At 43.2% G+C, this 24,409-nt stretch overlaps 1 protein-coding gene across 1 annotated transcript; it reads left to right on the plus strand.

Annotated features, from left to right (window-relative positions):
* Window positions 1-4,720: 4,720 nt before the first annotated feature.
* tnfsf11 (TNF superfamily member 11) lies at window positions 4,721-14,532 on the plus strand. The gene is made up of 4 exons (XM_063888302.1): window positions 4,721-5,075; window positions 7,957-7,992; window positions 11,354-11,480; window positions 12,562-14,532. Exons 1-4 carry the CDS (start codon window positions 4,884-4,886, stop codon window positions 12,999-13,001), a joined length of 795 nt encoding a protein of 264 aa, XP_063744372.1. The 5' UTR covers window positions 4,721-4,883; the 3' UTR covers window positions 13,002-14,532.
* The last annotated feature ends 9,877 nt before the right edge of the window (window positions 14,533-24,409 follow it).

The raw sequence follows: 24,409 nt of genomic DNA on the forward strand, positions 1-24,409 counted from the left end.
TGTATTCCAATGCCAAGTCCATCTGTCTTATCTGCAATGCAAATGTGGCTTTACCAAAGAAAGGGAATTTGGAGCGGCATTTCAACACGGTCCACAAGAGCTACGATACAAACTTCCCAGCTAAATCACCACTGCGCGCCCCAAAAGTCAAGGAATTGAAAAGTCAGCTAGCAGCACAACAGTCCATTTTTACCAGGCCCAATACCACGAGTAAGGCTGCAACCACAGCTTCTTATCGTGTCTGTCGTGTTCTTGCAAAAGGAAAGAAATACACAACAAACACATCATAGAACAAACACATCATCAACATGATCAGCTCCGTGAACACCTTTAAAGCAAGTTGCTGCTGCTATCAAGCAGGATGCAACAGTGTGATCTGCGGAACTTTCCACACATGGACACAGAACTTGAGCGTCAGGGCCAAGACTGTGCGGAGCTTGAGAGTGCACGTTATGATGATCAAGTGCAAAGCATCTTGTCAGAATTTGACAGGCGCTTTACTGACTTTGCATCCATTGAGCCTGTTGTCAGTTTTCTCAGTTTTCCATTTGGGGAAAATATAGAAGTGGTTTGTGTAACGTCCAAAGTGGCATCACTCTTCAACCTGGATAGCGGTGCTATTGAGAATGAGATCCTCACACTAAATAATGACATTGAGCTCAAATCAAGAGCTACACCTGACACAAAGGTCCAATTCTGGAATCTAATGCAGAAAGAGAAGTACCCCAACCTCAGACCAACTGCAGAGAGTTGGACTGCACTTTTTGGATCAACATATTTGTGTGAGTCTGCCTTTTCACATAATAAACCATTAAGTCAAAATACAGATCCACCATGACTGATGACCACCTTGCGGCCTGCTTACGGCTGGCACTCTGCTCCTACTGTCCGGACTATCAGAGACTAGCTTACTCCTCTCAGTGCCAGAAGTCCCACTAAGGTAGAGAACCACTTTTCCAACTTGAAATAGGCATTGTATTAATTGGGTTGTATGTTGTTGTGTTGTTACGGGCCAGTCCTAGGCCTACGACGTACACTTACTTCAATACATGTATTATTATTGTTCAAACAGAAAATGGTGTGATTATATAGGTGCACAATTAATTGTGGCTACGCTATGGCTTTCGATATGGCTTGGTAGATCTCGACACACTATCAACTTTAAAAGATCTTGGCTCAAAAAAAGGTTGGGCACCCCTGGTCTAAACACTCTCACACACACTCTATTATGCACCTACATGCACGCTTGAGGGAGAAGTGTGATACAGTCCAAACAAAATGTGTTAATCTGAAGTATCGCCCCAAAAAAACCTGGCCTTCCCTGTCTTTCCTGCTGCAGCTCCTTGAGGAAATTGCTGAGGGCACAGGAAACCCACAGCCAAACACAGTTTTCTCAGGGTGTATTAGCAACCTCTGAGCACTTCATAGAACCACATCAAGAGCCCGGGGCCAAGACCGCCACACGGCCAGCCAAGTGCACGAGGTCGCTGTGTGAGTTCAGAAGGTCACCTGGGGAAGAAACGCTCCAAAACATCAACAGCAACCACTCCTGGATAAGCATAAACTCCAGTTACAGTGCTATCAGTCAGAATAAAACACCAACAGAGGCAGTTTGAAACACAGGCGTGGTAAAAACAAGAGTAAAAGTGAGGAGGGGAATGCGGTCGCACTACAACATAACCGAAATCATGTGTGTGGTTTTATGAATGCCCATAATGACGGAGTATTAAATGATTGTAGCGCCATGAGGTTTGATGGTTTAAAGGGGGCGGGGGAGAGGGGGAGAGGGTACGTATAAAAAGCCAGCTTTCTCCCATGAACTCCTCTGGCAAGCAGAAAACGTTGCACGGATTTTGCAGAATCACCCGACCTACTACAGCCGCCCCCTCCTCCCCATTGTCACTGAAATATCTGGTGTTCCTGAAGAGGGCTTGATTTCTGCTGGCGGAGGGGAAACGGGAGAGGTGAGGGGGGTCACTCTGCCATGTTTAGATGCAGCAACAGCCACCGAGTGTGACCGCTGCACATCTGTGGGCACACAGCGAGGCGGTGCCGTGCGACAAAACCTTGCAAAGCACGTTTTTTTTTTAGTTGCAAAGGAATTAATAGCATCGTGTTGTGTCGGTTTATTTTAGGGACGAATCTTAAGCACACAAGCACAGTTATTTAAAGCTGCATTTGGAAATTGTATTCATAGTTGGATGACATTTTTGCAAGTCATTTGAAAGGAGAATGAGCGTTCCTCTTAAAGGGGCCCTTTTTTGCTAATTTTTGTGATCAAATTTGTATTTTGTGACATGTCTCCATGCTTCAATGTTCAAAAAGCTCTTTATTTTTCTCAGACTGCCTGTGCTGCAGCTCCTCTTTTCACCCTCTGTCTGAAACCAGAGCCCAGTCTGCTCTGATTGGTTAGCTGGTCGGCTCTGTTGTGATTTATCAACCGCTTAGAGATGCCTATCACACACAATGTGTTTGAGCCTGAGTGTTTCGTAGTGATGTCAGAAGTAAACAAACGAGTCCAATGGAGGAGATCAAAGTGTGTTGGTGGGAACACAGGGATTCTAGCGCCTGCAGACTATTTACATGCACTAAAACTAGAAGGAATGCTGACTTTGATGGGTCGTACAGACAGGTTTAAAATGAGCTCAGTCTACCATCTACTTTACTTTACTGAAGTGTGTTTTGATTCCCTCTCACCAGGCTGTTTTGTAGTTGCAAGCTTTTATTTTGAACACAATTCACAGAGCAAAGACTTTCCATCGATACGTGGGCGATGGAAGGACTTTCAGAAGGAACCTGGTACCAGAATTAAGTCATGTTGAGTCTGGTTGAGTTAAACCGACCCAGACGTTAGTGAGGTGTCTGTCTTCTCATTTAACTCCTGGAAAGAAATCCACTCAGAGTCTTTTCAAAGTGTTGAAGGATTGCCTTAAAGCAAGAGAAGACATGTGGCAGAGGAGACACAACCACCAATGAAAACTGATCAATTCACGTCCTTAAACAGACACAAGGCCTCAGGATCATTACATCACTGTCATGGAGACAGAAGAAAGTCTCTATTGTTCACACTGCGGGGAATCTCTGATACTGAAGGTGTGACCTTGTGAAAACTGATGCCACCCTCAACCCTGTGGTCGCATTACGCATGAGAGAACAACTCAAGGTGAGAGGAAGTGACATCAGTGTGTTCACGTAGGAAGGCCAGTTTTGTGGTCAGACGCACACACAGAATCTGAGTCACGGTGACGCTGTGCTTTCAGGTTGTGCAGTAGTTTCTGAGATTGCTGTAATAGTGGAAATCCGCATTTGTTGTCATCTGTGATCAGTGTCTCAAAAAGATGACCACAAAATAAGTTATTACATCTGTTGTTTGTGAGTCAAACCAACGCTATTCCATGGAGTTCTAAGGGTAAAAGTTACAGGGTATTTCTCATAAATAAGGTGATTTTTTTGGGGATAACCAACAACTTTTGGAAAGATAAGACATCATAAATCTCTAACCCTGTTTCATTAGCCAGTAACGTAAAAGGTGGTTTCAGCTTTAAAGAGCATCACTGATGTGCAAAGACTAAAGACGTAAAGAAAGCTAAAGCTTGTTTTTTCATTTCTTCTGTATCGGAGTCTAATAAACGTACTATTAAAACGTGCACAGAGCGTAGGCCTGCTGCTCCTGGTTAGCGTCACAGTAAACACTCTGATGGATAACTTACATTTCCATTGGATGCAAAAAGGGAGGATTATAAATAGCTTTGTTATTGACCGTCAGACTATCGGAGTTTCAGGAGTTCGGTCTAATTTGAGGTATTCCTGCTCTGCTGTTAATGAGTAATTGGCTCCTTTTTGAACCCAGTAGTAGAGAGGAAATGCTGCCCCCTATTTCTGTGGTGTATTACACATTATACCTTTAAAGGATGCGGCAGATATTTAAGGATACTCATATCACTCTACCACTTATCATTTAACCCAAAAGGGAACGTTTAATCCCCAAAATAGATGCAAATTAACCACAAAACTACCTGAATGTAGCATGGCAGCACCGCTCCTATACCTCTGGAGACATTAAAGGGATAATTAGGGTTCAACAAGTACACATGCATGACTTTAAACCAGTTTTCTGTTGAATTTTAAGCAACAACCTGCAGTGTGAGGTATGCGACGATCTTCCAGGAGCCTTACAAACAAATATACTTTAAAGATCTAATCTGTTTCAAAGGAATGAGGGAAGTGGGAGTGCGGAGCTGAACGCCTGCCAGGGACTTTTAAGCAAATTCCAGTTTAGAAAACACATCTTGATGGAATGTTAACAGGTTTACAAGTAGCAGATAGGAATGTGTTTCCTCAGAATGCTGTCAAACAACCCCATGTGTCCAAAATTAACTTCTCAAAAGTAAAGATTGGTGAATTATTGCACTGGATTGATGACCTATTGGTATAAAGTTGAAGCTGGATGTAAATGTTTTATGGTCTGGACCTTTTGTGTCTCCTGATTGTGCCTGTATCACGTCTCTCTACAGGCTGTAAAACGATGACTGACTGGTATTAAGTGAATGTTTTGGCACATCAGTTATTTTGCATTCCAGTCTGTGCCGCCTTGTGTCACAGGGGGGTGTGGACGCGGGGAAGGGGGGGTTGAACGCTCAGAAGGGGGTGGACCACGTGTCATAAGTTTCTGTTCGGGCCCCGTGCAGCCATAAAGGTTCTCCCTACCTGCGGTGCGCTCAGCTGAACCCGGTGCCGGTCCCGCTCCACTCTGATCCAGGAGCCTGCCTCTGATTGGCTGCAGAGAAACGCGCTCTCTCAGCCCACCCACCGCTCGGTATACACTCGGCTCTCTCTCTCTTCCTTGCATTGAGTCTGGGACTGGTCGGCACACAGGGCGCATCATGGCAGCTACGCACAACGAGTACCGAGGAGGCTACCTGCGGAGCGACATGGAGGCCGGGCAGCACCGCTTCCACCCGGGCTCCGAGCCCACTTACCGGCCGCTGCTGTTCGGGACCCTCGCTGTCATGGGATTGCTTCAGGTGGCCTCCAGCGTGGCGATCTTATTACACCTGACGGGATATCTGCAGGAGGTAGGTTCTCTGTGTGCTCGGGTTTAACTCAAGCTTTGGTTTCACGCATAAATGTTTCTCTGCAGGCACTGTCAACACTTCTCCGCGAGACACATTGCGCAACTTTATAATGCCATAAAGTGCCAGATAAGTTTTCCAGCTCTGTATAAAGTTGGCGGTGTGAGGTCTTAGAAGTATGCAGAGGTGGGAGAAGTACTCAGGTCTTGCACTTGAGTAAAGTAGAAGTACTCAGATCTTGTACTTGAGTAAAGTAGAAGTACTCAGATCTTGTACTTGAGTAAAGTAGAAGTACTCAGGTCTTGTACTTGAGTAAAGTAGAAGTACTCAGATCTTGTACTTGAGTAAAGTAGAAGTACTCAGATCTTGTACTTGAGTAAAGTAGAAGTACTCAGGTCTTGTACTTGAGTAAAGTAGAAGTACTCAGGTCTTGTACTTGAGTAAAGTAGAAGTACTCAGGTCTTGTACTTGAGTTAAAGTAGAAGTACTCAGATCTTGTACTTGAGTAAAGTAGAAGTACTCAGATCTTGTACTTGAGTAAAGTAGAAGTACTCAGATCTTGTACTTGAGTAAAGTAGAAGTACTCAGGTCTTGTACTTGAGTAAAGTAGAAGTACTCAGGTCTTGTACTTGAGTAAAGTAGAAGTACTCAGGTCTTGTACTTGAGTTAAAGTAGAAGTACTCAGATCTTGTACTTGAGTAAAGTAGAAGTACTCAGATCTTGTACTTGAGTAAAGTAGAAGTACTCAGATCTTGTACTTGAGTAAAGTAGAAGTACTCAGATCTTGTACTTGAGTAAAGTAGAAGTACTCAGGTCTTGTACTTGAGTAAAGTAGAAGTACCAGAGTGTAGGAATACTCTGTCACAGTGAAAGTATTCTAAATGTTCCTCCAGTGAAAGTAGAAAGTACTCTCCTCTAAATGTACTTAAAGTAGCGACAGTAAAAGTAGTCATTGTCTGATTGGTCCATTTCAGAATAATATCTCTGATATGTTTTATAATGATTGATCATTAAAGTGTTCTCAGAGCTGGTAAAGGTGCAGCTAGTTTGAATGGCTTTGTATACTGCAGGGTAGCTGCTGGATTTACTGCAGGTGAACTACAGTCTGATTTAAGGGTTTATTATATTTACCATCATTAATCCTAATCTGCCTAGCAACTAAAGGGATTAAATACATGAGTAGAAGTACACATTAGCATAACAGGGAAATACTCAAGTGAAGCACCTCAGAATTGTACTTCTACTTGAGTAAATGTACTTGTATACTTCCCAGCTCATGAAGTTTATGTTTTCTAGACAAGTGGAGAAAGAAAGAGAAGCCTCCACATCGAGCCAGTTCTGCAGTTTTGTGCGCCAAGATTTCCTGCACTCTCGGCGTCTCTTTCAAGGCAGCAGGCAGTTAAACTCTGCAGTAAAAACAGCCAGACTTCCAGATAACATCTCTAAGAGACACTCTTTACATTTTCCACACATTAGTTATAGTTATAGTTATAGCATCTCCGTCTGCTGTGCAAAGATGCCTTGCCAAATCAAGATGTTTTCACTTGAGGCTCCCAGGCTGCAGTTTCTCTTGTGCATGTTTACACGGCTTATATCTGTAATTTATATGTGTCATAAGTTGTAAACCTCTGAGCGTAAGCAAAGCTGTTCTGGAGGAGTCTGGCTAAGCTCGAGCAGGGAGAGGTACTGTCGTTGCTTTGTGTCATGTCATCTCTGCCATCTTGCAGGGCTGCTTGTCTGTGAGCTTGTAAAATAACATTTGGGTTCAGCCATGATTGTTTTTTTAAAACCTTTTGGCGGTTGTGGAGTTGAATAATTGTCGTGTTTCAACAAGCCAGGAGGGCAGACCACATGTCCGCTCTGTCGGGATGCTGGAGTTCACCTGAGGAGCATCTGTCTCTGTTTCTGGGTTTGTGTTTTAAATGTCTTCGGCTTGTTTTTTGGCATAAACACATCGCAGTGTGGTAGCAGCTAGTTATGTACCGGGGTGTGAGCCAGAGGGGAATAAAAGTAAAAGAGGAGGAGTAAAAACCTCCAGAGAACAACATGAGACAGCGTGTTTAATTACACGGCTGTGATTGAATTGTGTATGAACACTTGCCTGGATTCATCTGGTTGTGGAAAGGATTCAAAGGCTTGATGCACAGTAGCTCCAGTGTCGTTATGGCACTGAAAAGTCCCAGGCTCCTCCAGCAATGCAACATAAAGATATTTAAAGACACAAAACTATAAGAATAGTGCAAGAGGAAACGGAGAAGAAATAAAAAAGTGCAAGAAGAGATGAGTGGGGTCAAGCTTTGGTCGGTCAGAGTAAGATTTGACTTTTGGACAACCACGCAAAGTCATATGGTAGCACTTTTAGCATGAGTCAGTAGTGTGTGTGTGTGTGTGTGTGTGTGTGTGTGTGTGTGTGTGTGTGTGTGTGTGTGTGTGTGTGTGTGTGTGTGTGTGTGTGTGTGTGTGTGTGTGTGTGTGTGTGTGTGTGTGTGTGTGTGTGTGTGTGTGTGTACAGTGCCTTCTACCCCCCAACACCTGTGCAACTTCCTGGGGATGTTGCGGAGAGCTGGGAGCTGCTCCTGAGAATGTGCTGATGTGTCGGTGTTTTTGTGAATCTGTTTCTTAAATTATTCTGACACAACAGCCCAGGAAACCAGAACCAACGGCCCAAATCACTTTGACTTTCTCCCGCTGCGGTGCATTGCAGAGTGACATGTGGAAAATAACTTCACCTCCCACTCCCACAACTTGTCTTCCTGTAACGAAAATATTCCTCCCGCCCACACCTGTCAGGGAAACATCCTCGTGACAAATAGAGCTTGTTGGAAATTGCATAACTTTGAATTTGTGCACACTGACCCCGTCTAACCTGTGCTTCTGTCTGCAGGTAGATCTGTCCACGACTCGACACCGGTCCATTGAGGTGAGTTTGACCCCGGGTTAACCCCGCACTGCACAACACACACTCCCTCCTCCCTCATACACATTGCATTTCTCCCCTGCTTCCCAAACCTGCAGCTGACTTTGCATATTAAGAGTCCTTCTCTGTCGAATGATCTTTCAGTCACCGGGTCGCAGATCTTTCTGTAAGCAGACTTTCACTGACAGATGGATTCGCTTTGGCTTGTGTCCGAGAAGAAGCTGTGGTGGAACAGAGCAACGCAGCCAAAAATAAAACCTGTAAGGGCCAACAGGCGCGTGATTTAAGACTCTTTTGAAGCATAGCAGGTATTTCCTGCTGTCACTCACTGTCGAGGAGGAAGTACAGTGTGTGCCCCAGGGAACGTGGTGAAATTTGCAGCTGATATAGAACTTGGATCACTTACATTTGGACAGGTATATTTTATTCTTCCTAGATGTTTGTTTCGATATGCATATCAGGAAGTATCTAATTAAATATGTGTGTATTTGCGGCGTTTGAAGAACATAGTTTCATTTCCTTGACATTAAATTCAAATTCAATGTGTAAATACTCTATGAGAATGAGGCATTACTTCTGATGAATTTATGACACATCTGCAGACCCAGGAAGACAACATGTGTATTTTGCATGTTTTATCTCCACTTAAGGAAGCAAAGTAGCCCCAAATCACCCAAATGTACTATGGAAATAAACAATATTCCCCCTGTTCCTGGCCTTAAAGTAGCAACACTAAATAAGATCATGATCTGCAACATTGCTCCGACAGAAGTCCAGATTTTCCCAGGGCTGTGTTTTCACTATACACCACAGCTCCTGCAAAGCACTAACCCACAGCTGGTCACACAGACTGCGGGGGGTCAGACCGCAGCAGCAAAAACACCTTTTGATATTTTGATATGGGGGTCAAGAAGCTTTGTTCCTAAACCCCTCTCTTACTGTCACTGTGCTCGGAGTAGTTTACTGTGTGAACTATTAATGAGTCACTCTCTGGCGTCAGCGGTCGCAGAAAGCTCCTCCACAGATCGGCAGTAGCATGAGGGAGTTATAAAATATAAATTCTTAATTGTTGAAGTCATGTATTTTCTTTCTAATCCCTTTTTTGGAAGTCCCCACTGAGTTTTTGGCAGTACCGTGGAACCAGGAAGTAAAACAACATGGACTGCTCTACTTCACCAGTGTTTGGTTTCCCATAACGCTTCACTTTCCTTTGAACGATGTGTTTGTGTTTGCCCCGGGTATCCCCTGGTGGAGCTCTTGCACAAAACCACCCAGCCTGCGTTGGACCGAGCAGCTCATTGTGTCTTTAGCCCCTTGGTTGTTTCCCATGCAGCACGGGGAGGCCGGCCGGAGCTTTATGAGGTGTCAGGGTGACAGGTCCATTTGGCCACGTGCCGTGTTGTGTTAGGGTCGGCCCGGAGATCGCCGCCGCTCTCCTCCTCTGACAGATCAGGGAATTTGTGAGCGAGCCGTCCTCCGTGGACAGCTGTCAGCTCTTTTGATAGGAGACAGGACCTGCACTGTGGTCAGTGTGATCTGGGGGGAGTGGTGAGAACAGGATGAATCAGACACTGAGATCTGTATCACAAGGAGGAGATCTGAGCACACATCTGCTCCGGTGGCCGAACGCTGTGAGAGAGGAGCTTTTTGTTCTGGTGGAGCGCTCTTCAACACAATGGAAATGTTGACTGATCTGTGTGCTCTGTGGTACTCCAGCATTTGGAAGTACAGAATGCAATTCCCGGAGACATTGTGGTGTGAATGCTGTGTGGCTTTTGAGGTGGGATCGAAGATAGAATACATAGAATGAGACTAAAAGTAAAAGCCCCTAAAAGCAATTCTGAAAAAGTGAGTTTTTGAAAGTGACTGAACAGAGCGGACAGAGTTTGCAGCCCTGATATCCTCTGGTTGTTCCAAAGTGGAAGAGCAAGTCCTAATCGGGCTGAACGTCTTGATGTTTGGTCAGAATTTCTGCAATGAGGGATGTTGGAGAAGAAGCAAATAACAGCAGAGAAACAAACTGAATGCTTCTCAGTTTCTCAGCATGAGCACCAGATAAAGTCGTCGCCTTCACGGCAGTCATTCCTGCTCGGTGCAGCCTGCTGGTTGTCACCGTGCCGCTCTTTAATTGTACATCACACAGCAGATCAGAGCGCTGCCAAGCTGCAGCTCCGTCGTCTAAATAATCCCTTCTTGCTCGGTGAGAGAGGTATGGTGTGGTCTCGCCACAAATCAAGATAGATCCCACAACGTCGGGTCAATTGGGAGCGCCTTCTCAATCACCCTGTCGCCTTGGCAGGACTGTGTTTACCCTCGACTCATTCCAAGACACTGCGCTATAAACATGTTTGTGCAGGAAATTGTTTTCGGAGAGAGTGCTAATCTTAGTCTGAGAGATGTGCAAATGTGTCTGGATTTTTTCTTTCTTTTGGGGGGGGTTGCGTATTTATACTTCATGGTAATATTAGCACAGCGCAGGTGCAGCGTTGCAAAACAGTGCTGTAGGTGTGTGTGGGTTTACTTTTAAGATGGTATGTCTCCATTCAAATCAACACTTTCCATTTCCCCGTGTTGTTCTTTCTGTAGGTGTTGGCTCAGTGAGGTGACTTAGGTCATGGTTAATTACCCAGAAACCATGAAGAAGTAAAAACACCTTCAGGATATAAATGAAACCCCATCAGTTGGGTGTGATGGATGACAGTGATGAACCACATGGAGTTGTATCTGTTGCAGAAACATGCACACTTGAAAATGACAATGAACATTTTCCTAAACACTGCGAGGCCTTTTTGCAGCAAGCTGTCACACCTAGATGTGTCGTGTGAGTGTTCGATGGTTTAATCTCTCTTCAGATAGGCAGCGGAGTTGGCAGGGCCGGTGCAGGAACTGTTTACGTTGTTTGGAAGCCATGTTTTCCCCTGGAGTGTATACGCTCCGTCTTGCCTGAGGATGACAGCCCGGCGCAGACAGTGCGTGGCGGCTGAACGCAGTCCAGAAGCTATTTATTTTTTTGGTGCCAAATCCGTGAGAGGCACAATCCATCTGAAAGGTTACACTCACCCGGAGGCCTCCCTGTCACCGCCTCCGGCCCCGGGGAACAACCACGGCTGTAATAAGAAGGGCGCAGCGAGCCAAAGACGACGGAGGGACTGAGGGGGGGGGGGGGGGGGGGGGGTGTTATTAAAAGAGACAGCCAAACAGAACCGCCGTCACAAACCGGATTGTTGCTCCGTGGAAAAAGTTGGTTTTGGGTTAATCATTGGTGTGTGTGTGTACGTTTCAAATTAGGCAACTTCTTACACACAGAGATGTTTTTTGCTCCTGTTTGTTAAGTCTGTTTCTTTCTTTCTTGTTTTTTCTGCAGGAAGTGGAGACGGAGCCGGTGCTGAACGCTCTGAGAGACCCGAGGAAACAAAAGCGCTGCAGAAATCCAAAAGACAGTCTGCCATCAGCGCATCTACCGATCAAAGCGCACCAGGAGTTCTCCAAGAGTGAGTCCAATTAACACCCTTTAATTAGTGCACAAGAAACACTTACCTGTCAATCACAATTCAGCCTTCTCTGTTTGGGGTTGTCATTATTTCTAAATGTTTACAACCATTTACTGCCAGGCGAAGCTTCCTGCTTCTATATTTTGCTAACAAATTACCGGTTTGAGAGTAGTTATGGTAATGACATGGTATAAAGCCAAAGATCTTACTTTCCTATGACAAAAAAGCAGTTTAACTAAAGGACCATATAATGTCCGCTAGATAGCAATATGACACACTTCCTACCCTAACCCATTCCAAACAGCATTAGATTCTCTTCTGCACTTTATTGTATTACTTATATTAAGAGTTTAATACACATTTAACCCTAAACCTTTATATTAGGAAGCTTGTGATGTAGGGCAGGGGTTCAGCTAAAACGTGTAAACGTTTTAGCTGAACCCGTGTAAACCAATATTACTGTACTAAAATGTAATACAGTCCATAAATATATATTTATATATATATATATATATAAATATATAAATATATAAATATATATATAAATATATATATATTTATATATATATATATATATAAATATATAAATATATATATATATATTTATATATTTATATATATATAAATATATAAATATATATATAAATATATATATATTTATATATATATATATATATAAATATATAAATATATAAATATATATTTATATATTTATATATATATTTATATATACATAATGGTACACAACTGACCAACAAAGTCAAATGTAGGCTGTGTAATTTGAAATATCTAAACCAAGCTTCTTAATTCAGCATTGTTTGTTTATTTTAATAATAATAATAATAATAATATTTATGATATATCTTTATTTGTGTAAAACAAGACCTGAAGTGACAAGAGAAATAATAAAAACCATTAAAAGGTGGAAGTTTTTTTAAAGGCTAATAAATAGAAATATGTTTCTAGCTGTAAATAATGTCCACTGAGTCTGATATCTCCTGGAAGGGTAAGATGTAAATGATACAGCAACACCCGAAAAAGATGGATAAATTAACCCAAACTTGCTCTTCTCTCCGTGTAGAGGGCGAGCCCAAAGCCGTCACTATCGACTGGGATGAGCTGCACGGATACCACAACAAGATGGGCTACGAGAAGGGCAAGCTGCTGGTGGAGGAGTCGGGTTTCTACTACATCTACGCCAAGACCTGCTTCCGCTACTACAAGCTGGAGCCGGAGGACGGCAGCCAGGCCGCGGTGCCGCCGGTGGACGTCAGCAACCGGCAGCTCATCCAGTACGTCTACCACGAGAAAATCAAACAGAACAGCAAGTCCGTGCTGCTGATGAAGACGGGCAGCACCATGCGCTGGAACATCACCAGCTACAACATGTACTGCGCCCAGCAGGGCCGGGGGCTGCGGCTGGAGGACGGGGACGCCTTGTTCGTCACCGTGTCCAACGCCTGGGTGCTGGACCCCGAGGGAGAAGGGACATACTTCGGGGCCATCAAGCTGGGTAACTGAGGGTTGAAAAAGAAACACGTGGGGAGCGGACATGCTACTGAACATTTGCCAAAGAACCACTGATTTATAATGTTGTTAAAAAGTGTCTGTCGTTATTGTTTTTGTACTTCACCAAATAGCCTTGGAGCACTCTATGAGAAATACATGGAAAAGGTTCACCCCCCCCCCTAAAGAAAATATGCCACACAAATTCATCTTAAATAGCCCGGGACTCTTTGGCCTCTCTAAACGAAGTGTTGTGACATTTCAATACATTTCAGCTCAGATTACGACAGTGTTTACGGACTGACTAAACAAACCCTGAGGGAGCAGCCGAGGAAGAAGGGTTGCTGGCGAGACGCACAGCAAGAAAGGGTTTATCAATGTTGGAGGAAATATCCGGTAGTTACACGGAGCATCTGGTTGTACTTAGCGGATTAGCACAGAATAGAAAAGCAACAGGGCTGACGCACTGAGGCACTGATCACTCTCCTGAAATCTAATATTTAAGAACTTTAAAGCAAAAGCAGCACATCTTCTCATTTAGGAAGCAGGACATAGTTTTTATATTTGGTAGTGAAGCCAATTCACTTTCTGTTAACCCACTCATGGTTTTAGTGATTAGATATAATGTTGGGTTGTTTAATCTTTACCAAAGCATCATATTTTAAGAGCTTCTCCTAAGTATTGTGTGTCAAAGTCTGAATTTATGAAGTACCTAGTAAATAAATCAATGCAGTGGAGTAAAACGTACAACATTGGCTTCCAAAATATAGTTTTATAGAAGTACCTTAAATGTGTACTTGAGTAAATGTACTTTCCACCACTGGGTAGATCACCCTGAACATAGATCTCCACATAGATTCACTTTTTTAAGCAACAGATCCGATTAGTTTTGCTCCAGAAACTCATTTCCTATCCACCTTTCAGTCCCGTGAGTTTCCCGCTTCATTGAAGGCGATTACACGACAATGTCATCGTAACCTAAGGAGGGAACGACGTGTGTTTGTTATGTTTATGACGATTTAAAAAGAGAAAAAGGGATGCAGATAGCTGGACTGTCTGGCCATTAATGACATGACTCTTGTCTTCTTAAACTAGAGGAGCCGAATTGACTTTGGTTTCATCTTTTAACTTAAATTTTGTTTTTCATTTGGCTCGACACCGAGGTAAATGGGAATATGCACTAAGTATTTATTTATTAGCTATAGAAGTACAGAGACGGGTCATTGATTAAATGACCTCTCGACTGTGTAAAACAACCATTTATATTTCTGTATGTCTGAGTGACATTCATTATGCAGCACTTAGAGGAAATAGTAGACACGCTTTTTGTAATTAAAACACAGGGGCTTCATTTTAAATTCCATATTTATGTATCTCGATTATTTTTTGTTGACAATTCTGTGTGCACTCGCCTAGCCAAAAGCAATATGGACATTCTTCTACAAGATTGTAGCAAACCTGTAAAATCTTCATCTGATTTTCCATTCGTTGTTTTTATTTTATTTATGTAATGTATGTTTTAATAAAGAAAAGTACTTTTGTAGAAGAGTTTCTCATTACTCATTACAGAGATAGATTGTGTAGACAAACTCACAGCAGACTCTCGGACCACAGCGACCTGCAGAATAAACAGAGTGCATGATGGGAATATATTTAACAGGATTAAGTAAGCAGGATACTTTAGAAAGGGGAAAGTATTCCCTCAGATTGTATTTCTTCTTTAAGTTGTACTGCTAGAATCTGCCAGATGCCATTTTGCATATGTGTGCACGATAAGCAGGTTGTATTAATTAGCACCAATTAGCATATGCAGACAATAGGTGAGCGTGTCGGAGGTATGTTGAGGATGCGGAATCCATTTCTGATATTTGCCGGATCAAAAATAGTAGCTTTGAGTTCCATAAAACTTAAAAATCAAACCTAAATTCATAGAAATCAGTCAAACGGGAGTACAAATATGGCCACTTTCTGGATAAAACTGCCATTTCTTATCCTGAAAGTGTCAGAAATAGACTCATTGTGGCGGTGGGTCTCCCATGAAGCCCCCACGGCGTGTGCGAGACGAGTTTAAAGCCAAACAAATCCTCTATTGTCTGTGTTTGGGCGTTCACCAGCATACGGCGGAGGGTGGTTGGGGTTCACACGTCTGAGCCGGGACCTCACACAGCTGCAGCTTATTGTTACGAGTCGGTAATCAAATCTGAGCTCTGTGGAGGAAAGACTTGGCTGAGGTGCAAGAGGAGCTGATTAGTTTTAATCACTGGAAGGTATCTATAGGTTTCCCTTTCCTGCAGTGTGTTCTACAGGTTTTGGTGCATGTAAATGGTCTGCTAAGGCTAACATCCCTGTGTTTCTCTCCCATTTACTCCCTCCCCCTGCCTGAAACGCCTCCATCCGACACCATTCTTCAACACATTTTACGTGATAGGCCAATCAGAGCAGACTGGGCTCTGGTTTCAGACAGAGGGTGAAAAGAGGTGCTGCAGCACAGGCAGTATGAGAAAAATAAAGAGACTCTACATACTGATATACACCTGAACATCAGCAGGAGAGGACTCTTTAAAGTAGAGACTCTACATACTGATACACACCTGAACATCAGCAGGAGAGGACTCTTTAAAGTAGAGACTCTACATACTGATATACACCTGAACATCAGCAGGAGAGGACTCTTTAAAGTAGAGACGCTACATACTGATATACACCTGAACATCAGCAGGAGAGGACTCTTTAAAGTAGAGACACTACATACTGATACACACCTGAACATCAGCAGGAGAGGACTCTTTAAAGTAGAGACACTACATACTGATATACACCTGAACATCAGCAGGAGAGGACTCTTTAAAGTAGAGACACTACATACTGATATACACCTGAACATCAGCAGGAGAGGACTCTTTAAAGTAGAGACACTACATACTGATATACACCTGAACATCAGCAGGAGAGGACTCTTTAAAGTAGAGACACAACATACTGATATACACCTGAACATCAGCAGGAGAGGACTCTTTAAAGTAGAGACACTACATACTGATATACACCTGAACATCAGCAGGAGAGGACTCTTTAAAGTAGAGACTCTACATACTGATATACACCTGAACATCAGCAGGAAAGGACTCTTTAAAGTAGAGACTCTACATACTGATATACACCTGAACATCAGCAGGAGAGGACTCTTTAAAGTAGAGACACTACATACTGATATACACCTGAACATCAGCAGGAGAGGACTCTTTAAAGTAGAGACACTACATAGCGCCCCTTTAAGTATCTGAGTTGTTCTTCCACCACTGGAAAACAATAATACCTTTTCCAGAGAAAGAATGTTTCTTGGAGAAACATTCTTTATGCAAATAAACAATACTGGCACTTGCAGTTTTGCAACGGCACAAACAGCTGTGGTGCCCAAAGGGCTTCTCAGTTTCAGATTGAAATAGCTGTAGCCGGCCCCGGTCGTGGCGCAACTGGCTGGGGCACCTGCACCGCACACCGGCGACCCGGGTTCGATTCCCGACCCGTGGTCCTTTCAGGATCCCACCCCGACTCTCTCTCCCACTTTCCCCTCACTCTCCACTGTACTATCCGATTAAAGGCAAAAAGCCCCCAAAATATAACTTTAAAAAAAAGAGAGCTGAAGCCCTGAGTGTAAACAATGGACTTCCGCAGAGTGCCACCCTTCAGAAGTGACTCGGTTTCCCAACGCTTGGCGCTGAACAGAAACCATTAAAATGTGTTGTGTCAGTAAACATTATGGGAAAGCTTGGCATGCACTGGACCCCCCCCCCCCCCCCCCCCCCCCACACACACACACACACACACACACATTCTCTCTCTCTCTCTCCACACACACACAGACAAAGAGGTTTCACTTGCTTACTGCAGTCTAATAAAATAGGCGCGTTTGGCAGAGAGTGCAGAACTCATCGGCGTGTTTTATTGCTCACACATGTAAAAACACAGGGGGCTGTGAAACGCAATGGCCCAATCCATGTCGGAGAATGGGTGTAAACCAGTACAGGGAATGAAACGGGTTGCTGACTGGTGTATTTGCTGTTGCCGGTGTGCCTTCAGATATTCCATGACGGCCCGTCGGAGCTGTAATCATGTCTTCTCTGGTTTTATGACGCGCCGCATCAGACATTATTTCACAGCGAAGAGGTGGAACTGTTGATTCAGAAAAACAAGTCATGTGTTGGAAAATATATCAGGGTGTTTTCCCCCAATAAGCAGCACAGCAGAGGCATGAATATAGAATTGAACGCCATTAGCTAACGATGGGTGCTCGGCTTTACGAGGCTCTGTGGTTTGGAGGAAATAGATGGTTTACCGAGCAGCTGGAGGCTTTGTTATGCGCAGTCAGGTTGCTTAGTGTTTTGCACGCTTACACATATGTACATCTACACACACACACACACACACACACACACACACACACACACACACACACACACACACACACACACACACACACACACACACACACACACACACACACACACACACTTTAATCTGCTGAGCCAGCACAGGCAGCTATTTTCCCAAGCTGGGCCCTCGCCCTTTTGTCTTCCCCCCGATATACCTCACATGTCTCTGGCTTTTGATGTCTGACGTTTTTACCGCTTGGCTAATGCTAACATTAGTGTTATTAAAACAATAACAGAGTGAGATTTATTGGGCTACGCTGCAGACGCATGGGCGTGAGATAGCAGGAGGGTTATTACTGTAACCAGGGCCCTGTCATCTCCTGCATGAGCTGTCAGCAGAGTGTGTGTGCCAGACTGTCTGTGTGAGAGTGTGTAGGTCGACCAGCCTTTAGAGAGTTATTCCATTAGAGGACACACCCATCATCACTAATATGAAAGCCGTCCTAATGGGTCAGTGCGCTCAGGCTCATTTCCATCTCTCTTCCATGTTTTATTCCTCTTCAATCAATCAGACTCCGATTTAAAAAAGGTCTGAATAATAAAGTTATCCCACTTTGACCCTGTTGACCCTGTACCCATTTGACCTGGCTTCAGCACCATGGATAGCACATCCACAGTCTGACCTTAAAGGGATAGTCCAGATCATTTTAAACTGTGTTTGTATTGGTAACGTATCCATAGCTAGATGGTTGGAACAAGCTTAAGTTTTAGGAAACAAATAAAATACAGCAAAATGTATTTTATCCACCTCAAAAAAGAGAAATGTCAATTCAAATGTCGGCTAAATTATGAATGTTTTACTTACTATCAGACAGCCTGATTTGACAGGGAATGATCAGGGTTAGTTCACACGCATAATGTCACAAACAAACAATCAGGTTTTATGGCTTTAAAGGGAGTATAGATAAAGAAATCCAGATCCACGTTGGAAAGGGATGTCTGACAGCAAATAAAACTGTGAAAATATTCAAACATTGACTGAGATGATATTGACTTTTTTAGGTGGCTGAAATATGTTTTGATCGAAGCATTTCATTGCCTAGCTTCTGTGCCAGTACTTAGACCTGTTTTCTACTAAGTTAGGCTGTAAATATGCATTAAACAGCATGCATTTTACCTGATATTGATTTGTTTAAGTGGTTAAATTAGTTTTACTTTACCTGTTCCTCCTGTTTATAGAAAAATACCTCACGCAACTCCCAAAATCCAAACTATAAAGAAAAGAATAGAGGTTGTGTGATCGGGTTGAAGGCTGCAGAAGAGATGCTAAATGGATCTTGTGCTGAGATTGTTTTTATCAAACCTTATGAACAATATTCCTTTCATCTTAGGCCCAAATATGATCCATAACGGGATGAAGCAGTGATGTTTTTCTGCTAACGATTCATCACCGACTGATTTACAATACCCAGTGGTGTGCTCACATTGAGTTGGGGTTATGTGGACTGGAACAGGCATGGAGGTGCTGAGAAAATGAACCAGACTGTGGTTACACTGGGCAGCTTCCAGGTGTGAATATGTATAACCGTGTGTGTGTGTGTGTGTGTGTGTGTGTGTGTGTGTGTGTGTGTGTGTGTGTGTGTGTGTGTGTGTGTGTGTGTGTGTGTGTGTGTGTGTGTGTTTGTGGCTGCGGTCAGTGAAAGAAAGATGAGTGTGTCTTGATACGAGCCGCCATTCGAAGCCAACATTTATCCGTCCTGAGCACAGAGAAAAGTAACGCTTGTCATGAATCCATCACGTTAAGAAATACCCAGTAGTCAGTTGTTCTACTTTTGGGAAAAAGTCTCCAGCTGTGGGTCAGAAGAAACCTGAGCTGGGATTTCACAAAGATTTGGAAATATTTGAAGGACATTAACACTGACAGACCTCTGCTCTTATTGATGACTTTACAATATGTTGCTGAATCCGTGTCTAATTTATTCAAGCCTGCGGTTCTCAAATATTGTCTTCATTCCAAGAAAAATGCCCCCCCCCCCCCCTCTTTGGAGACCACTATTCTGCCCATTTATAGACTGGACATCCAAAACAACATGCTGAAAGGCCAGCGCTGATACTGAGTGAATTCGGCACAATTTTCCCACGAAGCGTTTCCTATAGCTTCTTTAAAAGATCAGAAATGACAGAAACAAATCCAAATATATCTATATTTGTTTAAGCTTATATAGCAAGCAATATTCAATGTAAACATGTTCACTGCATCATGAGAATATACACATATATATAATTATTTTCATGACTTCCTACCTCCAACAAAAATTGGAGAATGAATACACACTAATATTAATCTGTGTTTTTGCACATATGACACACACAAAGTCCACTAACTGATCTTTATTTTCAGGGAAATGCTTCCTCTAACTTGCACTAAATACTATAAAAAGTTGTTTTTCTGCAGACTCAACATTTTGAACACTCTTGCGATGTGTCTCAATGGAAGGCTGTACACACTTTGCACGAGATGTATTTTCAGTATTGATTTGTACAGGTCAAGCTGCTTGTGCAATCCCATGAGACCCGAGTCCAGGACAAAGGGTATTATCTTATATTTAATAAAAGCCCCAACAATTGTGAGTGACAAGTGAGTGTGCATGTGGGCTCACACACAAACAAGCATGAGGCAATATGGCACATTATGTTCTTACTTTCTTCATGTTTGAAAATGTGCAAAATATTCCATCTAGTTGTGTTTGTTTCCCTAACTGTCCTCACGCAATAGTTCTCATTGTGTTCTACAAATTCCCCCTTTGCTTAAACTAAAACCCTTTGATGGTTCTGATCAATTGCAGATTAAATCATTGGGACCTCAAATTACACCCAGAGCAAGAGGGAGTTTTAATAAAGTCCGAAAACAGGAAAGAATGTGTTTGAATTTACACTAATAGACTCAGACAAGACAGACACACAGATTCATGCAACCACAACCTTGTACCCACACACTCTCTCACACACACACACACACACACACACACACACACACACACACACACACACACACACACACACACACACACACACACACACACACACACACACACACACACACACACACACACACACGCGCGCACACACGCATGCACAGAGGGAATCCCCATCCGTGATGCAGCAGCAATAACCCAGAGTAATCCCTGGATCATGGTCTCACATGGATCAGGTCTTCCGTTAAGATGTGGTGACACCTGGACACAGTCTTATGTAATCCTCAGGAGGACACCTGCCTCTCAAAGCCCCCGGCGTTAATGGGCCGTGAAAATGAGACGCAGACGTTCTTGAGATGAATTAAGTGTCTAATAAACATTTTGTCCTTTCAGCGGGTCTGATGAGTGACGGCAGGGGGATGACTCAGACTGCAAAAAGGGGGTAGAGCCAGGACAATGTCAACATGAGACCTAAATCAGCCGAGGCTCCCAGACTTCCCAAACCACCGGCAACAACAAGCAACACACCCAGAACTGAGACAAGCTGGAATGTCATTCATATGGTCTTCATTTCACCCGTCGCTCCCTTCCTCTCTCTGAGTTTTTCCGTCCCACATCCAGGAGATGGATTGGCTGCTTGGTCTGTTTGCTGGCTGAACCAACGGCTTGTTGGAGGACTTGTTCTCATGTTGCTGGTTGGCTAATTGGCTTGTCATAAGGTCAATGTTGGTTGATCCTTTTTTGGCAAGTCAATATTAGTTGATTGCCTTATTTTGGTTCCAGGGCTTCATAGAAGTGAGGTCAGCGATTGGTTTGTGGAGTACGGTTTTGAGGCCTTGAGTTTGGCAGCTTTGGTGTCTCCATCTTGTTCTTTGGCAACAGAGGGTGACACTTGAGATTGGATGTTCAAATTAAACACACACACAATGGGAAAAGGGTTAAACGCTGTGGGGGTAGCTACGTGTCAATCACAAGGTGGCCCCGCCCCAAAAACAAACCTTTATTTATAATCTATTTCACTGTAAATTGGACCATAAGTACTGGAATGTTCTCATAGACTTCTATACAACTGGACCTACTAATGCAGCCATTGGAGTTCAAGGCACTTTACTTCACTGTTTGGTTTCAACTGAGATATAAAAATGACTTTGACACTTGTTGAATTAACCATATATTTTTATATATATATATATTTTTATAGTAAATATGATTTATTTTTATCCAGATAATATTTCCTGCAAAAAAATATTCCCCTGTTTTCCCCGAATGGTACGATCTTTACCTCTCACTACGCGTCTTTGGTCACACACGTGAGCGTCATCACAACGTTTCGTTAGTGCTTAAAATGCGCGTGGCCGAATAGTATGTCAACAACTTGGATCATAATGCAGATGGACAAGCGAAAAACAGAAGGAGAGAAAGCCCTGCAGGAAGGAGATGCTAATTGCTGCAAATTACAGGTACGCTCACGAGTCACTGTTGCATGGTTGCCGCCCTCAGCACGTCATCACATCACAACTACACTTCCTGTTCAAAGTAAAAAATAAGTAATGGCTCGGACTCTTAGTAATGTTGCATGGAATAATGCTGACCATGAACACCTGTCTGCTCTCAGGTGTCAGGTGGAAGCGCCGCCTGTTGCTGATGCTGATCAACCAATCCAGTCAGAGCTCTGAGGAAGTGTCAGGTACAACCCTCACACACTCCATTATATGAATATGAAGCCCATATCTCCAGGCTCTGTTATGGTGATAAAACTGGAGGCACTTGGTTTTCTTTCTAACTATTTGGATGTTTTGTGTGAAGTGATATTAACTGCCATATCTGTTTACAATGTGAACATACTGTAGCAACAGGGACAGGCCTGAATTGAATTAGGTCAGATGTGTCATGGATAATTATTCCAGTCAGGCCCTGAATTGTTGAATTATGTTTGAGTGTATTGGCACGCCACTTCTGTTCTGACTTAATATTACGGTGATCGGTGTTAGGGAAGCCTCCTATTACATCACACTGTGAGAAGACAACAGACATGTACTGTAGTTCACTCCTTCACAACACTGCTAGTTATTACTGTGAGAATTTCTTCCTCAAATGTTCTGCTTTGATCTGTTTTATTCATAGTTATGCACTTTAGAGCGTAGGTTGGAACCAACACGTTATTTGAAAGGGTACTGGGAAAGTGTAAGTGGTATTAAAGCACGATTAAGTGACTTCTTTTTAATCATTAGCCACACATATTAATGGCAGACTTCAGCAAGCTTTGACTAAACACTAGACCTTCAAGGCAGCTGTGTTATTAGCTCTATATTTTGATAATCTTTTGAGCTCATTCTTTCCTTTTTGCAACATTACTTTTTATTCTTTCACTCTTGCAGTTAATACACATATGAGCTGAGCTTTTGGTACAAGAGTTTAATACTGTTTGGTTCCTTAACTAAACAAAGGGCCATTAAGAACATATTTTGCAACTGAAACTTGAGACAAATGAAGACAAATGGAAGGCCTATTGGTTGGCTGTGTTTGTCAGTCTGTTGTTTATATTGGTTGGTTGATAATAGGCTCATTTGCCCACTGTCATATAATCAGCTGGTTGTTTATCTGACTGGTCATCTGATTGTTTGATTGGCCTCCGGGTTGTGGTGAAACCCTCAGGACCTTCCCCAGCTGTTTATGCGGACTCTAAATATTATAATTGTGACGAGCCCTGCATTGTTTAACAAATGATCAAGAACACAAGGCTGCCGGTCATTGTGTAGGTTGTAGTGGTAACATGTCACGCTCTCCTAAGCGTTGTAAAATAATGATCAGTTGTCTTCTCTCTGGAGGAGAGGAGCGGGTCACCGGAGTTGAAAGACGGTGTATTAACTTGTGACCACACTCACCGACATGTTTTACTTTCCATAACTCGAACGGCAAAACTCCCCCTAACACTCAGAAGCAAATCAATATCAGTGTTGGAAATCTTGCTGACTTATTGTCGATCTAGACTGCAGTGCACTGCCCCAGATCTGTTATACGATCTTTATCTCAAGACATTCTGATTAAAGCAGCAGTTTCTCATGCGGCCAGGCCTTGACACGACCACACAGAAGATCCTCACCACCGACACACAGCATCTGTCAAAGCCACGTCTTAACATGTATAATCTCACTTCATTTAACCGTCTCCCGCTGGTTTCCCCCCCCCGAGCAGCGACGTGAACTCACAGCCTGTCTGCAAATACAGTCTGACGGCTGTTTGGGCACATCAGGAGATGAACTCTCATTTTACAGTGTGGACAATGAGACCTGTCTGTATACCATGTTGAGGAATGTACAGAAACAGCCCGACAAAACACCCATGGTAGAGAGTAGTTACTCTGAGTGCAATTTACTCTACTTAAAGAGGCCCTATGTCGGGGTTTTCCCTCTCCTGCAGTGTGTTCTGTAGGTTTCTGTGCATGTTAATGGTCTACAAAGGCTAAAATCCCTGTGTTTCTCTCCCTCGCACTGCCTAAAACACCTCCAATGGACTCCATTCTTGCTTGACTAGCGCTCTAACATATTGTAGGCTAAGGGGCGTGACATCTCTAAGCTGGTTGACCAATCACAACAAAGCCAATCAGAGCAGACTGGGCTCTGGTTTCAGACAGAGGGTGAAAAGAGGTGCTGCAGAAGGAAAGGAAGTAGAGACACTACATACTGATATACACCTGAACATCAGCAGGAGAGGACTCTTTAAAGTAGACACTACATACTGATATACACCTGAACATCAGCAGGAGAGGACTCTTTAAAGTAGAGACACTACATACTGATATACACCTGAACATCAGCAGGAGAGGACTCTTTAAAGTAGAGACTCTACATACTGATATACACCTGAACATCAGCAGGAGAGGACTCTTTAAAGTAGAGACACTACATACTGATATACACCTGAACATCAGCAGGAGAGGACTCTTTAAAGTAGAGACACTACATACTGATATACACCTGAACATCAGCAGGAGAGGACTCTTTAAAGTAGAGACACTACATACTGATATACACCTGAACATCAGCAGGAGAGGACTCTTTAAAGTAGAGACACT

The sequence above is a fragment of the Eleginops maclovinus genome, chromosome 7, assembly GCF_036324505.1.
Source record: "Eleginops maclovinus isolate JMC-PN-2008 ecotype Puerto Natales chromosome 7, JC_Emac_rtc_rv5, whole genome shotgun sequence".
Taxonomy (NCBI): Eukaryota; Metazoa; Chordata; class Actinopteri; order Perciformes; family Eleginopidae; genus Eleginops; species Eleginops maclovinus.

Excerpts from the sequence above, each read along its gene's own strand:
- tnfsf11 (XM_063888302.1), top strand. The coding sequence starts at position 4,884 with ATGGCAGCTACGCACAACGAGTACCGAGGAGGCTACCTGCGGAGCGAC. Across the intron at positions 7,993-11,353 it reads CTCGACACCGGTCCATTGAG|GAAGTGGAGACGGAGCCGGT; the intron begins GTGAGTTTGACC and ends TTTTTTCTGCAG. Across the intron at positions 11,481-12,561 it reads GCACCAGGAGTTCTCCAAGA|AGGGCGAGCCCAAAGCCGTC; the intron begins GTGAGTCCAATT and ends CTCTCCGTGTAG.